The 18,933-nt window shown below is 36.1% G+C and overlaps 1 protein-coding gene across 5 annotated transcripts in view; it reads right to left on the reverse strand.

The window, feature by feature from the left end:
* Positions 1-9,722: 9,722 nt before the first annotated feature.
* The window catches only part of FBXO25 (F-box protein 25), a 103,132-nt gene continuing 93,921 nt past the window's right edge, over positions 9,723-18,933 (reverse strand). For 3 of the 5 annotated variants that reach the window (XM_074209559.1, XM_074209558.1, XM_074209556.1), the window contains 2 exons: positions 12,127-12,153; positions 9,723-10,745 (listed from right to left, as the gene is read on the reverse strand). In XM_074209559.1, the coding sequence (XP_074065660.1) occupies positions 10,656-10,745; positions 12,127-12,153 (117 nt within the window). In that variant the 3' untranslated portion in view covers positions 9,723-10,655. The remainder of the gene's footprint in view (positions 10,746-12,126; positions 12,154-18,933) is intronic. The other 2 variants (XM_074209560.1, XM_074209557.1) reach the window with 1 other exon arrangement.

Consider the following 18,933-nt stretch of genomic DNA (forward strand, 5'->3'; position numbering starts at 1 on the left):
AGGAAAAGACAAAGCATTCATTGAAATCTGTCTCCTAAAGATAGCATATCCCTGGCAATATCCTCCACTGATGACCATTTACTCCCCTTTCTGTGACTTCTTATTTAAGGGCAGCTGACATGAGGTGTCACTATACTCTTTTTCCCACTCCTGTTTCTAGAATACTTGTATTATCATCTCTGTAGTTGCTTCTTTTCATTGAAAGTTTTCATTCAGATCATAGCATATTCTTCTCACCTGCATGTCTAAAATAATTTTCTTCCAGAACACTTCCTAAAAGACCAAAGAGCATGAGGATCAGTCTCCCCTTTCAGTTCCATCCTTTGCTATTCCTTTGCAACTTCAATATTTAGGGGGATGAACCTTCAACAAAATATTTGACGTGCATTCCTCTTTGTCCAACATTTTCACTTGGCTATGTCCTTCTGATCTCAACTTCCTCTATTCTTTCTATTCTTGATAATGGACTGGTGAACTAAGGTTTCAATTAAATCCTTTATGACTTTATGCTCTCTAGATGGAGTCTCCCTGTTTGCTGGATAATCCATTTATTTGTCTCTTATTGACACAGGTTTAGCTGTTTTTTCAAACTTTTCACTCTTCTCAAAACCTCAATTTTGCCTCATCCTCCCATCTAAATTACCTTTCTTATTTGTCTTGCTTTACAAAGATAACTTCAGCATTTCCCATTCATCCCATCTCAAAGTTTACTCTTGTCTCTGAAGAGGAGTCCCTCTTCCTTATTAATGTCTCAGTCTGGGCCCTTGATTATTCTTCTGGGATCTTGTCTGTGATCCTCCTCTCCATTAATCCTCAGTCAGACAGTTATCTATTAGTTTCTTGTCTTTTGCCAATAGACATAGCCAGGTCTTCACTATCTTAAAACAAAATCCTATGCCCCAAATCTCGTTTTTCTTTAAATTCTCACCTTTTCTTTCCTCTTGACTCCTAAACATCAACGATTTCTCTGCTTTTGTCTTCCAGCTTCTCACCATCTATGAATCTTTTAACCTTTTATTCAGTAAGGTTTTTGCCCCAACCACTTGACTAAAAGTGCCTTCAAAGTTTACCAGTGACCTCTTCATCAGTGTTCTTTTCCTTTGGCATTTGGTATGGTTGTCCAGTTCCTTCTGGAAGTTTTTCCCTTATTATATATATTAACAAGGTTTGACTACCACATCTACCTGGATGAGTTAAAAATCTATAGGCACTTCTAGATCATACTACCAACAAGTCTGAGGACTAGAAATCTCTGAAACCTCTCCAAAATAAGAATATGTATATAAGATAAATTTATGTCAGTTGAGATAATAGACTGATGAATGAACCCATCACCTCAACATTGTGCCTTGCTCATAGAATTTCAGAGTTTAGAAGGAACATCAGAGATCACCTAGTACTCCCATATTAAACTAGAATCTTTGCTACAAAACACACCTAAATGGTTTTGCTTTTCCTTTAATTCCACTGAAGACATCTTTTAATAGCTCTTAATAATGAACTGCATTGTGTCCTAATTTGATAATGTATAGTATTGAGTATTATAAATCATACCATTCATATCATTAAAGCCCCCAAAGCTATCAGTTTTCCTAGAAACTTAAAGTAATTTGTATTGTAAAGTTGCATTTCCTTAACTCAAGTGAGGTCTTTTCACTGGAATCCCACCTTCTATTTCAAATGAGCCTCTGTACTTAGGTGCAGGCCACCCCTCTTGCCTGGAATATACCTTTTCTCTGTCTTCTGACAAAATCCTTCTCTTCCTGTAAGAACCATCTTTGGTGTCACCTTTTCCATGAAACCTACTTTGATCTTCCCTAGGTAAAAGTTCACCATCAAGTTTTTCTAGATCCTTTTTGGAATATATGTACCCCTCCTGTGTCACCCTACATTCCTTTTCAGCTTCAATATGAAAGGTGATGAGCCTTCTCCAAAGTATTTGCCATCACCATTCTTCCTCCATTCTTGATGATTGACTGAACTAAAATTCCAATTGAATTTTTTGCGTGTACTATATACATGGGATGCTTAATAAATGTTTGTTTAATGAGATTTGTGTGCACTGATACAGAAGGAAATAAGTGAAACCAGAACACTATGCATAAGGACTACAAAAATGAAAAAGGAAAGTATCAAAAGGAAGAAGAACTTTTGAGGAGTTGATTAATTATAATTAATGCCAATAGTGGTTTCTTTTTTCTTCCAAGACTTCAGTTTCTTAATTCTCAAAAAATGAAGGCATGGACTTAATGTAGTGAATAGAGCATTAACCTTGGAATTAGGAAGAACTGGGTTCAAATCCCACCTCAATATGTAGTAGTTATGAGCCTGGGCAAGTCATTTAATCTCAGGTCCCTCCTATCTAAATTAATCATCCTATCATTTTGTAAGAAAGTATTTTTAATGTTCTGTGTAATTTACAAAAAATCCCCCAATTTTTTTTCTAATATAGCCACATGGAAATAAATGCATGTTTGTTATATTTGCTAGAAAACACAATTGAGAAATAAATTGAAATTATTTGCCACCATGTCATACATGTACTATGTTCTTAAAGATATAATGAGATATCAGCATCCATTATTTCTGAGGCAGATGATAAATTTTGAACTTAATTTTTAAAAGATTAAAAATATTTTCTAAAAAAACCAGATTTTTTTTAAGTTTAAAAGTTATATATATATATATATATATATATATATATATATATATATTCACTATTCCAAGAAAGCTCAGAAAAGAAATACAAAAATGAGGAAAGCAGAAAGGAAAACACCATATTTTTGTTTGTGTCTGACTCTTTGTGACCCCATTTGGGGTTTTCTTGACAGAGATCCTGGAATGGTTTGCCATTTCCTTCTCCAGTTCATTTTACAGATGAGGGAACTGAGGCAAAGAGGGTTGAGTGACTTGCCTAAGGTCACACAGCTAGCAAGTTTCTGAGGCCAGATTTGAACTTGGAAGGCTTTTCTGCCTCCAAGTCTGGGACTATACTACCTAACTGCCATAACTAATAGCATTTATTTTTACAATGGAGGTATCAATTCCAAAGGTGTCAGTAGGGGATACCTAGAAATAATCATGATATAGAACAAAAAGAAGATATAAACAAGAGAAAGACTTTATGAAAACTAATATCATCTAGCTTAAAAAAGTCAAATTGAAAGGTACTGAATATCACCTTACCTCAGTAGGTTCCATGAGAGTAGTGATTGTATTATTTTTCATCTCTGTAACTTCAGTCCTTCAAAGTAGCAGTTTAATAAGTGTCTGAACTCCAGTTCAGCTTCCTCAGTTGACATTTGAGAAAAATGAGATCAAGTGAAGCTCGAAGTTACAATGTGAGTAAATGACAGAAGTAGGTTTTGAACCCAGAATTTGATTCTCTACCCAATATCCTTTCAATTTGCTTTCCATTTCCATTTCCACATCACTGCAAGAAACTGAGAAGTAAAGATAGCAAAACTAGGGACAGGCATTGTTTCACCCCTTTATAAAAAAGGAGTTGACACATGAAGCACATCAACTTGGCTTCAGATTCGTGTTTATATTATATAACTTCTTTTATAGTCAAATGACAGATTCATACGGTGTTGGAGCTGGAAATGACCTTGGAGATCATTTAGTCCAATTCTCTTGTTTTAAAAAGAAATGACCTGCTCCAGTGAGCAAAATGCAGAATCTAGAACCAAACCCAGGAGTTCTAAATCTATAGCTTTATATTCTTTATTATGAACTAGTCCTTCCAAGTGTGGAGATTTTAAGAAAATGTTCATATAGACTCTTTAAATAGCAGATTTGAGTTCATTTAATTGTATTTGCAGGAAATCATAACAAACATGGAGGAGGAAAAATCCTTCTGTTTTATTTAGGTTTTCTCTTGAAAGGTGTTAGTTTTGAAATCCAGTTGCAAAACAATCACCTGCCTGGAGACCACTTTAGATTTTGGCCATTTTGTTGTATAAGCCCCTAAACGTTCATCACTCAGAAGCATATAAAGAAAATCACAGAATTTGTTGAGGACGAAGCTCCTGGAAGCTGGTCTCTGGAAGTCCAGGAGTTTCAGGTCACACAAAAATGACTACTTTTGGAGATACACTCATTTTTACAGATGAGCAAACTGAAGTTCAGAGAATGGAAAAACTTTGAGATTATCAAGTTCAACTTCTTCATTTCACATATAAGAAAAATGAAACTGAATGAAGCCCAAAGTTACAATAAAAGTAAATGACAGAAGTAGATTTTGAACCCAGAACTTGATTCTCTACCCAACATTCTTTCTATTTGTTTTCAATTTCCATTCTTTGCAAGAAACATTTACTTAGTTCCTATTATGAGTAGTTTATTGTGCTAAGCACTGTGAATTTCAAAGAATAAAAGTAAAAATATAGGTATATATATATTATATATATTTATAAAAATCTATAGAATCTTATACTAGGGCTCCTAGGATACCAGAACTTTCAGAAGAGCAAATTATTTTTGTAACAATTTTACTCTATGTCATATATACATCTATTATACATCTATTTATTTATACATCTTTTCTTATACATCTATTTTCAATACACATTAGCACTGTTCTGTGCTAAAATTATGTGATTATATTATGGCTTCACATCACAATCCAGACAGTTCATTTGGATGGAAATTGCTGGAGAAGTTCAACTTCCTCATCATTTGGTTTGTGGTTAAGACCAATTTTATAGCTTTTGATTTTATGCATATTTTTTCAGCATAGGGAAACCTCTCCCCATCAATGCTGACTATAACTGCAAGACATTTTTTTTGGCAAGGCAATGAGATTAAGTGACTTTCCCAAGGTCACACAGCTAAGTAATTATTAAGTGTCTGAGGTCAGATTTGAACTCAGGTTTGACCACAGGGGAAGTGACTTGTCTAGGGTCATACAGCTAGTAAATATCTGAATCAGAATTCAAACCCAAACTCTGACTTCCAAGTCCAACTATATTTACTCTACCAGACTTGGTTAATAAGATATAGCTGTTTACATGTTTCTGATTTGTTGGTCCCAAAGGAGGGAAAGAAAAATTATTTTCCAGAACCTGTTCTTATGAAACAGCATAATACAAAGGAAAGACCACTGTATTTGAGGTCAGAGGATCTGAGTTCTAATTCTGATTTTGCCACTTCCTATCTACATCTTGGACAAGTCACTTCCCCTCTCTCCAGGTTTCATGTTTCCACATATATAAAATGATGGTGTGAATTCAATGATTTGTAATCAGTCTTTTCCATCTCAGTCCTATTAAGACTTCATGGATGAGGTAGAGAGGGAAGCAGCAAGTACAATACCCAAAAAAAGGTGGGGCATAACACTTGTAAATGGAGGGCAGCAAATGGTTATGGGGGGAAAAGGACTGGAAAAGGCTCTAAAGATTGAATAGAGTTTCTGTATGCCATTCTGTAAGAATGGCAAGAATAATAAAAATAAGAATTCAATTATACATTACTTCAAGGTTTACAAAATAACTCTTTACAATATTGCTGTGAAATAGGCAAAGTCTGCTTTTGATGGGTGACATTCATCCAAAATGGGTATATTCATAACCAGACACAAGTATTATACATTTTTCAATTCCTGGAAAATCCAGATGTCTCAAGATGCAGAATGACATGCAAATAAGTAAAGTCACCACTTTTTTTTTGAAAGGCAATGGGGGGGGGGGCGGCTAGGGCATAGTGGCCTTGGAGTCAGGAGTACCTGGGTTCAAGTCTGGTCTCAGACATTTAATAATTACGTAGCTGTGTGGCCTTGGGCAAGCCACTTTAACCCCATTTGCCTTGTAAAAACCTAAAAAAAAAGGCAATGGGATTAAGTTACTTGCCCAAGGGCACACAGCTAGGAATACAAAGAATGGCAGAAACTGTCCCTACTCTCAAGAAAATAAGACTATGGTAGATAACAAAGAATACATAGGATAAACTGCAGGTAATTTCAGAGGGAAGGTGCTATCATCAAAGTATATAGGGAAACCTTCAAGAAGGTGGGATTTTTAGTCAAGACTTCAAAGAAAAAGAAAAAAGCCAGAAATAAAGAAAAGAAGGGAGAGCATCCCAGGCATGGGTACCAGTCAGTGAAAATGCACAAGACAGGAGATGAGTGTTTTTTCAAGGAGCAACAGCAAGGGCATTGATGTCACTGGATTGTAGAATAAATTGGTGGGGAATAAAAGTAGAAGATGGGAAGGATATGAAAAGGCCAGATTATGAAGGGCTTGAAAAGCCAGGTTTTTATATTTGATCCTGGGGATGATAGGGAGCCACTGGAGTTGTTTGAATAAGGTTAAAGGTGTGCTTTTAGGAAGATCATTTTGAAAGTTATTTGGAGGATGGAGTAGGGAGAGGACCATTGCAGGAACCCAAACCATTAGTGAAAAGGTAGACACACATAATACTATGTTGTGTGTGATATCATGTAGACCAGTATGACAGAACGCTTGGGAGAATATGTGAAGATTGTAAAGGTTGGCTACAACATCTACAAACCAGACTTCGCTTAAAGACCTTCAGTGATGGATGCTGCCAGTCATGCTGGCTCCACTGAGGACATCATCATCATCATCATCATCATTTTTTATCAGATCATGTCTCTGCCTTTGGAACTCTCCTGTTTTGATGGGTCAATTTTGGTTGTATCTTGCTTAGCTCTAAACCTCCCTAGCATTACCCATACTTATCTAGATATGTTGGCTTCCCTTCGGCCATTACCTCCACCTCCTTCCTAATAAAAATTGAGCTCTCATGAGGGTGGATCTTGAGGTGGAAGCTTGAATGGAATAATTACCCACTTCTCTCAATCAACCCCTCTAACCATAGACATTCTACTAGCCCCATTAGCCAGTGGTTATCATATTCTCATCCTCTCTTGCTCTCCCTATCCCAGTGGTTCTGAATCCTAGCTGCTGAAGTATAAACCTTATTCTCCATCCTCCTCAGCTCTATCCCTTGAATGCCATACTGTAGATCTACTTGTCCTTTCCACTGTGCTCTCTACTATATGTACTTTATCACCAATAAACTTGTTTTTTCTTTCCTCATTCCTGTCATCCTGGGTCTCTCCTGATGACACTGAATCCTTGGCTACTCTTTCTAGTTATGGGTGCACTTTCACTTATCTCCTCTTTGCATATTCACTGTGCATAGTCAGAAGTGGAAACACTTCTTATTAATTTCTACTTCTAGACTCCTCTGCGACCATCATTTCTGCTTTTTGGAGGCATATGTGATTCACTTCTATCACTCTAGATACTGGTGAGCATCATTTATTGATCTCTATGTCATCATTCTTCATCTTTCCTAATTAAACAGTACCTAGCACAAGTCTTATCCACCTTAAGTTCATATTAGTGAATTTCATTATACATAGTGATACTCCCTCTAATATTCTAATTTCACAGTTCATAAATCTAGTCATTTCTTATAACCTAGAGATTGTCATACTCTTAATCTTGCCCTCTCCTCTCTCTCTCTCTCACTACTTGCAGGTTCATGAACTCCAAAATTTCATTATCTGATCATCCTATGATCTTGTTTTTCATTCTGTGATCTCCAACCAGTGTTCTTTTCCAAGTCATTACCCTTGTATTGGTTAAAGTATCCTCATTTTCCTATCTTGATTGCTTGGTGAACCAGTTTAAATCTACGCTGTCTTCTGCATTTAGATCCAATGAGACATTTGTAAAATATATAGTGCAGTGACTGTCACTGTGTAGGTTCTTAATAAAAACTTATTTTCTGCCTACCTTGAATTCCTTGCCCTATTGCCAACACTTTGCTAATCGTCAGACTCATTACTCTGTTTCCTTCACTCAAGTTCACCTCAGAACACAATCACTTGATATTCCATAACTTTAACAGGGTCCTCGCTACAGCAAAGCAATCCTCATACTTCCTCAGATCTTCTTTAAAGAAGGCCTCTACCAACCCTCTCTTCATTTCTCACCCAGATGTGCTCCTTTGAGCACTCTCTACCATGCCCTCCCTCCTAGCTTTTCAGCTTTGGCTGTTGTCTTTCCCCATAAGATTGTAAGCTCCTTGAGGCCCTTTTTCATAGCTGTATCTGTAGGATGCACCACATGCATAGTAGAAAGTTAATATTTACTAGTAAACATACTGCCCTGAAAATTATTCCCTTTCTTCAAGCCCCCATGGCAGCACCTTCCCCTCCTTTCAGTGGAGAACTTCACAGGAAAAAAAAAAAATATATATATATATATATATATGATTCAGAGTTGCCCCTCCCCTCCCCTCTTTCTCATCTCGCATTACCTCAATGTCTTCCTCTACCCTCCTCTTTCACCCATCTCACATCAAGAGGTGATCCCTTTTTTCTTGCCAAGGGAAATCACCACCCTTTATCCCATTCCATCCCATCTTATCCAGGAGACTTCTCTTACTATCAAACTCCTTCTCGCTAATCTTCAGTTTCTCCTAATCTTTTAGTTGCTTTCATGCCTACGCTCTCTGTCCTACCATTAAAAAACAAAAACAACTCTTTTGATTCCTATCATCTTTTCCTTCTTGAGAAATCTGTTCACATAGAGCCCCCATTTCTCTTCTTGCTTTTTTCACAACCCTCTGTAAGCTGACTGAAATTGTTCTCTCCAAAGTTACCAATGATCTCTTAATGGATAAATCCAATGGTCTTTCCTCAATCCTCGTCTTTCTTGGCATTTCTGACTCTGATGTTAATGATTGGCCTCTTCTCCTGGATACTTTTTCTTCTTTAAATTTTTTGTGACATTATTCTCTTCTAGTTCCATTTGTCTGACAATTCCTTCTGTTGCCTTTGCTTGATCTTCATCCAGATCAGAGCCAAATTTGGCCATTCCAGCAGGGTTTTTTCCAGGGTTCTTTTATTTACTTCCTGGATACTCTCATGCTTGATGATCTCTCAATGATCATCCTTGTGCATGTTGTCTCCTTCATTGGAATGCATACTCTTTTAGGGCAGAGTCTGCTTGCTTTTATATTTACATATATATATATATATATATATATATATATACACACACATATACATGTATACATAGACTATATGTAGGTATATAAATACATATAGGATATCTGGGGGGGCACAATGAATAGAATGTCAAGCCTGGATTCAGGAAGAATCATCTTCTTGAGTTCAAATCTGGCTTCAGACACTTGCTAGCTGTGTGACTCTGGACAAGTCACTTAACCCCTTTTGCCTTAGTTTCTTCATCTGTAAAATAAACTGGAGAAGGAAATCATCAAATCTTCTGAGCACAAGTACTACATAAATTCTTTTTCTTTCATTCATGCAGCACCAGAGGCAATTTTGAATAGTAATTAGCTAGTATTTATAGAGAAATGTAGTGTTTGCAAAGTACCTGACAAAAATTTCATTTTGTTCTAACAGGGAGCTGGGTGCTATTCTTACTCTTTTTATGATGAGGAAACAGAGACAGACTGTGCCCAGGTTCAAACATCTCTTGAGCCTAGATTTGAATTCAAGTCTTCCTGATTTCTGATATAATGATCTATCCACTATGTCATCCAGAAGAAATGGGTAGGAGATGAATCTGAAGTAGTGAGACTGGCTCACTATGTGTTGGCAATATTGCAAAGAACCATTCATGAATGAGGGAGGGAGTCAGATAAGTTGGATCTTTAAGATAAGAGTGCATGATTTCAATTTTTTTTACTTAAAATTTTAAAAAAAATGACAAAAGAAATCAACAGATAATCATGATTTATTACATTTGTCTACAAAATTAGTTTCAAAACAAGCAATGTTTTAGCATATGTTTTGGGCTGTACATGACTCAATTTCTGGACAAATGCTTAACTCCTGAATTTCTTCAGCACGGATTTAGTTCTGTATTTCTTCTTCGTATACAAAAAAAAAAAGTTTTCACAAAAATGTTGCTTTTGTAAGTAAGTACTTTAGCAAGGAAGAGATACTAAAGTCTTTCCAGTAGCATAGGTCATTGAGTGCCCTGAAGACAATATAGTCTTTAGGTTTTAATTTTCCCTAGCCTAGACATCAAATGTGCATGAATGTTTTCCATTCAACAAATACTCATCAAAAGAATATGGCTACTGTTTCCCTAGATTAGTTGCCCATCAATAATAACTGGTTTGGACATACCCAATGTGGTTAATAAAATACACTTTAAGAAAAATAAATATTCTGCTTAACGTATATACACAGGAGTCAGTTTTATCATTTACCACAAAACAGGAAAACCATAACTTAAAATATGCATGTACTTGGCCATTAGTGTCTATTAGTAAATGTCTTGAGTTTCAAAATCCAAAAGATTTTAGTTGAATTATATTTATAAATGTGCAAAATTTAATATGTAGAAAACTTTTTTAAAAAAGGAACTAATACATGTTATGTGAGTCCCTCTTTCCTTAATCATCCCATCTCATTAATCAAATAAATATTACAATATGCAAAACTACAGACATTTTTACCTCACATTCTCTTTAGAACATGTAATTCAAAACTGATTTAATATTCATTCCAGCAATCCCCGTCTTCATGGGATGCCCACCCCCACCCAATCCCTTTTTAACACTGCACGTTCACCATTAGAGCTTGCACATAAAGCATACCACACATCATTTTTGAAAACAGAGGCACAGTGCAAGGGCTGAATTTAAAATTTGAAGAGATCAATGAAGTGCTGGGGGGACACTGGCATGAAGCAGCTGTCGGGGTTGTTTGCCGTACAGGGGTGTCCGGAGTCCTGCAGAGGGTGAGAGAAGAGGAGGTGAGGGCACATCAGTAGCCTGGCAACAATCTAGGGACCAGCCTAAGGGGCAGATTGCTTTCTTGAAAGTGCAATGATTTGCTGAAATGTACTAGGGAATTTGACACTATTTTGAGGGTGTGTATATGAAAGTTTGATTATTTATCATGAGCACTGCTCAAGCAGTGAGAGAGCATTGACAGTTTCCAATTGTGGGATTTCCTCTGGGATTTACTATTTAAGTTAGTCAAGAATAAATATACTTCACCTTTTGAGTGTCCCTGAGAAAAAGATCATGTCCTTAAGATTAAAATGCTGTGAGCTCATCAAAAAATTTCATTTTTCTGCCTAAGAATATTCTTTTTAATATTGTTTTAAAACCCTAGAACTTTCTGCAGCCTTAGATGAGCTGGTCTGATTTCCTCTCATTCTTACAGCCTTCTTCCCCAGTCCTGTCTCTCTTATTTCAGATGCACTATTTTCCTTGATTAATTCTCATTCTCAGATTTTTCTTGTCTTCTAACTATATAGATCCCCCTTTTTAGGGGCCTGGTAAAGCACTTTACAAAGCAGTTTGATTCGACACTGTTCTAGATATTTTGACAAGGAAGTCAATACAAGAAAGGAATTCTTAGAATCCTTCAGTCTGGCCTCTGCAAGAAAGGGGTTGGACAAGGCTGTAGTGGCACTGCAGATCAGTTGGCAGTGATAGCTCACACTGGGTAAACCAGACAATCTGATGACCTGGGAAATCCAGAACTACTCCTGATGGCTTCTGACAGGAGTGGTATCTGTTTTACAGGATGAGAAAAATGATAGAAGAAAAAACTCAAAAGCTTTGTAATAAAAACGTCTAAATGCTAGGGGACAAATGCTTAAGGCTCTTAAATAACAGGCAGAAATAAAGAATAACCAAGACACATGTAATTCTTTCCTATGTTCAAAAGAATTATTTACTAAGTTTCTGCTAAATATGGTATGCTGTGTATATATTTGTTATTTGAACTAGAAATGCACATTCATAGTTTTACATTGTCCCTTAGGATTGGACTTTAATTAGATTGGACTTAAAAATCTTTTCAATTAAAAGCATTTGATTATTAGTGCTGTGTGAAAGGTAGCCATGTTTTCACATCCCATTATATAAAGTGGAGCTAACTTCAATTGTTTATTGACCTTTGAACTTCAATAACAAATGCTTAACAAGCCACTCACACAAACATGCAATAAATACAAAGTATGGAAAACACCGAGTTAGGACAGAGACAGGCACGATTGCTACAGAACAAGCCACAAATGACACAAGATGGAATATCACTCCTAGTTCTGTTCATTCCAAACAGACAGACACAGTGTATGTGGTAAAATGTGAAAATACCTTAAATAATAAAGCAAGATGGTAGTCCTTGAAGATCATGAAGAAAGAAGCAGGAAGGAATGCAGTAAAGCAAAAAATGAAAAGTTAAACTTGGGAAAGGATCAGACAGAATTTAAGCATTTAGGTTTTGGAACACATTATTTGTAAAAAGAAAGTTCTATTTCATCACAAAAACAAACGAACAAACAAAAAAACTACTCTCTCTTCTTTATCCCAAACTAAAGAATGAAATTTTGGCATACAGAACCTTAACAAAAATCAAGCATGTGCAAGACAACAAAAAGTGTTTCAAAAACTCATTGACTTGAAGAAACCATCAAAGATAATGAAAAAGATGTCCTCTTCCTTTCAAAGCTTTCAAATAGATACATTACCAATACAGGAGTTACATAATGTAAACTATAAAAAACATCTCTAGAGGAAAAAAAAAAAAAAGGGAAATTTCAATATTTTGGCTTTATTGCCTCAAATCACAATAATTTTTGGGAAATACTTTCCTATATTAAATTAGACATGCTTTAGCAAATAGCAGTTAAACTTTTAAATATAAGATTAGCATTTCTATGTTTCTTTCATGAGTTGAACCCTAGAGTGTACATATATAACACATTTCCACCATATTCTTACTGCTAATGATTTGATAATGTAAATTATTTTATTTATTTATTTATTTATTTGTTTTTTAGTTTTTGCAAAGCAATGGGGTTAAGTGGCTTGCCCAAGACTGCACAGCTAGGTAATTATTAAGTGTCTGAGGCTGGATCTGAACTCAGGTACTCCTGACTCCAGGGCCGGTGCTCTATCCACTGTGCCACCTAGCTGCCCCATAAATTATTTTTTTTAAGGTTTTTTCAAGGCAAATGGGGTTAAGTGGCTTGCCCAAGGCCACGCAGCTAGGTAATTATCAAGTGTCTGAGACTGGATTTGAAGCCAGGTACTCTTGATTCCAGGGCCGGTGTTTTAACCACTGTGCCACCTAGCTGCCCGGAGAATGTAAATTATTTAGTGAATATATGTAACCTTTTTATCTCCATGTTAAAAGTATTGGGAAGGAGGTCGACAAGTAATTTGATCCTGAAAGACAATCCATACAATGATAAAAAGTAGGCTATTTCCTTGACTTCAATGTAAAAAAAAATTCTGACCATTACTAATTCCATGGAATTATTTTTAACAATTTTTATTCCCTAGGTAACCATGAGTCAAAAAATCAAAACAAGAAAAACCATACACCCACCTAACCACAGATACATAAAGCAGAAGGTAGTTGAGTTGAGTTAGTTATTTTTAAAAATACCTCCTCCAGATTGAACCCTCTTCTTTTGACTCTCCTCTCCTCAACCCCAATTAAGCCAAAAAATGTAATATAGTGACTACATGTGACAAAATTCATATATATATATATGTGTGTGTGTGTGTATACACACACACACACACACACAAAATACATCTTCTCTAATAAACAGATGAATGTGAATTCAGGGGAAAGGGGAGGGGGAGCAGAGTTTAAAACCTCAGATCTGATAGACTTGAGTGTGGAACAACTGCATATTGCTGTAAAAGAGTTGTTCTTGCTGAAAATGGTTGCAGATATGATGAATTTCAAAACAAATAATTTACGCAGCAAAGATGTTCAGTTTAGTCAACAGTGAGCTTTTAGCTGGTTCAAGTTACAGCATGACTACAACAAATAAAATGCATTTTCTTCTTGGTTCTCATTAAAGGATGGCAGATGGTCACTATCTTCCTGTCAACTCAATTATTTAATGAAGAGAAGCAGCAAGGTTTGACCTGTAAACCATTTCCGTAGTTATGTGCCTACTCAGTCCTCTGTACTGAGCCCTTTCACATTACAAGTGCGTTGTAGGAGGGCTTTAAATTTTGAGCATGCTACTGCTGACCAAATAGATATGTCACACTTTAAAGCCTGTTTCCATAAGGATGCAAGGTGGTACAGTGGAAAAATATTGAATTTGGAGTAAAAGGATTCAGGTTAAAATCCCATCTTTGTCACTTAATACCTATGAGAACTTAATCACATTGGGCCTCACTTTCCTTGTCAGAAAACTGAGGGGATTGGACTAATAATGATCTATCAGATCCCTTTCAGTTCCAAATCTATTATCTAACAGTGTAAAAATAAAAGTTTTTAGAAAATGAATCATATTTTAAAAAGTGACATGGGAAATTTCTATTTGAAGCAATTAAAAAAAAACTTTCCTGCAAAATGAGTCATCATACCCAATCTGAGTTTTTCAATATCCTGTTTGCTTAAAGAAAAATAATAGTTGCAAAATATATTCAAAGTACTTGAATTGCATTTTTGTTCTTACAGCTCCATATTTTTTCCAGGCTAGATAATTTTAATTCCTCACATTTCTTCCCATTAATTATTTTGGTACATGTCCAATTACTTTAGGTTGTTTTTTTTGGGGTTTTTTGCAAGTCAAATGGGGTTAAGTGGCTTGCCCAAGGCCACACAGCTAGGTAATTATTAAGTGTCTGGGACCGGATTTGAACCCAGGTCCTCCTGACTCCAGGGCTGGTGCTCTATCCACTGTGCCACCTAGCCGCCTCATGTCCAATTACTTTAAATTTTTATTTAAGACTTTCCAGTGCTGCTCAAAAAGGCAGTCAGTGAAACAAAAAGTCAAATAAGCAATGCAAAACTGGGTAATTACACTTTAGTATTAGGGTTCTTCCCTTATTTCTGTTCTGATGAAACTTTGATTAAAGAATATTTACTTGGTCACCAGAAATATTCTCCCAATTTATGTAACACAAATATGTGAAATCGCCTTTTTAACTGATAAAAGATTTTGTGCTTTAAATCTTTGCTCAAAGTACTGATTTCCCCAAAACTGAGTGTAAACTGGGTATCTGAGACAACTGACCTTTTGGCAGACAATGAATGAGGGATCCAGAGCCTAACTGGGATTCCTGGAAACTAAGCTACTCTAAGTTTGGAGCTGAAAGACTGTTCTGCTGCATTAGGAGCTTTGAATAGATTTAGCATCAGAGGTGACTAAAGATGTTCTCTTAGAGGTCAATGGACTCATCTTACTACCATTCTCATGGGGGAAACTGCAAGGAAACTTTCTATGAGTTTTGGAAGTTGTTGATTTCCTCCCATTGGAGGTTTTCAAGCAAGTTTTGACCCCCTTTTCTACTACCTCATTCCTTAAACTCTACTTCATCTCCGTAAATTCTGAGACCATGAATGCTCCCAGAATTCGCCTCTAGTTTAACTAAGATCTGGATGAATATAATGTTACTTATTGACATTCCAGAATGAAATGCAGATAACCATCGGGGTGTTGTACTCAAAGGGCAAGCTAGAATATACAAAGGGATCTAGTTTCAGTTCTGCAAGCTCTCTACCTTGTCTCAATGCAGAGAACTGAATTTTGCAATGGATTCACAAGTAGTAGGTTGGAAAGAGAAAATTAGACTTCAGAAAGAGTGAGCAGGTTATAAAACTGGACCTACCAATGGTGGTACCTGGAAATGCTTCATGAAGAGAAATCCTTCAAAGGCAAAGAGGAAGGTGAAGACTTTGGGGAGGGAATACACAGCCCCATAGTGGGACAGAGAGCCTAGGGACACTATCCTATGTTAGGGGAAACTGGAGACCTTGGCACAAACCCCAGAATACTAAAAAGCTGATTCTGAGGAGGCAGCCACTTAGGAGTATGGAACAAGCCTGAGCTGGGCCAGAGTTCACCTGAACAGCAGTCATTGTTGGAGACAGGGTGTGGAGAAGAAGAATCATCTGGTATCTTCCCATTTTAACTAAATGTTTTTGCTAACAAAGTGCTGAGCACAATTGTTTCTATCTGCTAAAGGACAAGAGCTGTCAGATCTAAATTTAAGATCCTTGTATGAAAGACCTGATTATCATCAGAGCCTTTCAGGTGCCACAGAGGAGAAAGTATTTGACTTGGGAGTCAGGAAGCCCTGAGTTTGAATCCCATCTTAGACCCTTCCTAGCTGTATGACCCTGGCTTGACAAGTCAGAGATAATGTGTTAAATTCTCTCAGCCTCACTTTTTTTCCTATATAAAACGAGGAGACTCTTAGATCCTACTGCACAAGAATGGTATGAAGATAGATCCCTTTTCTTTCACCTTAAAGTCCTATAAAAATGCTTGATACTGCTACTTTACTATTATTTCTAATTACCACTTTGGTAGGTAGATCAGAGATAAAATAGGAATAACAATTCATACTGAATGTTCAATTGTGCTTTGCTACCAAAAACTTATCATAAGCGATATGAATAACTAATAAATTTGCATGCCCAGGATATGAAAGTCTACATGATCTAGTGGAAAGAACATTTGAGAGTCAGAGAATCTGAGTTTAAGTTCTTGAAGGTTTACTATATGTAGGATTTGGGGCATTCCCTGGGTCTTGGTTCTTTCTTCTATAAGAGGAGGGAATTGGTCTAGATGGCCACAGAGGTTCCTTCAGTTCAATCTAAGTCCCTATGATCCTATATATCAGGAAACATGGATTTGAGAAACTTTCACTGAGATTTCTGACTTATAACCTATAGTTGGTAAACCTTCCAATGTAAGAACTGTACATGGAAGCACAAAAATGGATTAACTTTTGAATAAAACAGTCTGTGTTTGTCCAGAAAGAAAAGATGGTAGAAATCTAATATGCTATTTTTTCCCCCTTAAGAGATTTGCTGATATAGGAAAATAAAGAAAGATGCTATCCTTAGTGTAATTAAGGGAGTTCAGATGGGAGGTAGACTGGGGACAAGCAGAGAAGATGCCTGGTGCCTGCTTACCTCAAAAACAAGATAGAAATGGCCAGATAATAATGGTGTCAACTCCTTACCAAATCTAACAGCTTTGATAATGCTTTCAGTTAATCTAAATCCAGTGCTTCTCAAACCCCTTTTTTTGTTTACTGGAAAGAGAAAAGTACTTATTGGGATATCAAATAAAATGACTAAGTTGTATGAAGCATACTGTAAGAAAATCTTGAGGCCAAATTAGAAAATATAGAAACTAAACGGGAGAAAAGATCTATCAATTATACAAAGAACAAATTTTCTCCTTATTCTACATATTATCAGCTAAGCATTTCTTTTGTCAGCAAGTATCACTTGGAAACAAACAAGAGAGCAGGGGAGGAAATAAGCATTTTAATACAGTGCCTACTATGTGCTATTTGATTAGGTAGATGGATAGATTAGATAGATAATGTCTGAGAAAGAGAGCTGAGCTGCTAGGTGGTGCAGTGGAGAGTATGGCCCCTGAGTCAGGAAGACTTTTTCTTGGGTCTAAATCTGGCCTTGGACATTTGGTAGTTGGATAATCCTGAGCAAGTGACTTAACCCTGTTTAAGTTTCCTCATATGTAAAATGAGCTGGAGAAAAAAATGGCAAATCACTCCAGGATCTCTGCCAAGAAAACTCCAAATGAAGTCATGAAGAATCAGATATGATTGAGATGACTGAACAATAACAATAACAACATGAGCTGATCATCATTGGGACCTGTTCCATTGCTTTAATAACTGCAATTACTAAAAAGGTTTATCTATGGAGAAGTTCTATCACTTCCTGAACAAGAAAATGAAAAAGTATCTTAATATTAAAAATACATATTTATTTCATTTTAGGCTTGTTTTAGAATTTATTTAAATTCTTTGATGATAATATGTTCTGGAAGGGCTGACTTCATGAAATACAATTAAATGGGATCTTATTTGGGAAGGGAGGGGCTCACCCCAACAACGCAAATCACATTTGCCACAGATTATCCACAGAAGAGCTATCAGGCTAGTGTCCTTTACTAATTTCTCTAATATTAAGGGCCCTAGTAGGGCATTATGGCTCTCTACTTGTCACCTCTGCCTTGACACTTGATCAACCATCTTTTCTTTCCATCATTCAAATTCTTGGTGACATTTTTTACTTTGTTCTTTGAAGTTTGCATGTTGCAGACAGCTTACAATAAGCATCTGCCTCTCCAATGCCCTCTATTATTATATTCATTTTTAAAAAGTTCTTCAGGGAGTTATATTTCATGTCTCACTGTCATATATAGCAGCACTGGTAGAATGTTAGCATTAAAAGGATGGGCCTTGTTTCCATGGGAACCTTGGAATTGTTCAAAAAAGCTTTGCAATATCCCTAAGGCAATCCAGTACTTTCTTCTCCTATTTAATTCTCCGTTCTACTCATTGACCATCTGTCCAATTGTCTGTTATTGTCTATTTAAGATAGACAATATTCAGCTATTGGTCAAGCTCTATAGGGAAATAATAAACCCTAATTTTAGTCTTTTCTGTAAGTCTGATTCCTTATATTTTCAATTATTTATATTTTGAGAATGCTATATGAACTACAAAGCATTTCCCTCACAATCTCACAATTATGAGGTAAGTAGTGTAAGTGATTATAGAATTTTTTTTTTTTTGATTAGTGGCTTTCTTGGGCAATATAATGGAATGTTAAAAGGGTTTAGACATTTTATCTTTATAATTCCAAATTGATTTCCAAAATAGTTATACTAATTCATAGTTCCACCAACAATTCATTAGTGTGTAATCTTTCATCCTCCCTTTCAACAAAGAATATTTCTATCTTTGCCAGTTTATGCCATGTACTTCCTTTTATTTTTTTGTTGTCTAATTAAAGGTCATGTGTTTTCAAAGTGATTTAAAGCTTTTTACAGAAACAAAATAGGTTGGTAGAACCTTAGATATATGATTTTAGAGATTACTTAGATTAATTCCCTTAATTTACAGATCAGGAATTTGAGACCTTGAGAGGGAAAGGACCTT

This window comes from Macrotis lagotis, chromosome 1, assembly GCF_037893015.1.
Source record: "Macrotis lagotis isolate mMagLag1 chromosome 1, bilby.v1.9.chrom.fasta, whole genome shotgun sequence".
NCBI classification, from domain to species: domain Eukaryota; kingdom Metazoa; phylum Chordata; class Mammalia; order Peramelemorphia; family Peramelidae; genus Macrotis; species Macrotis lagotis.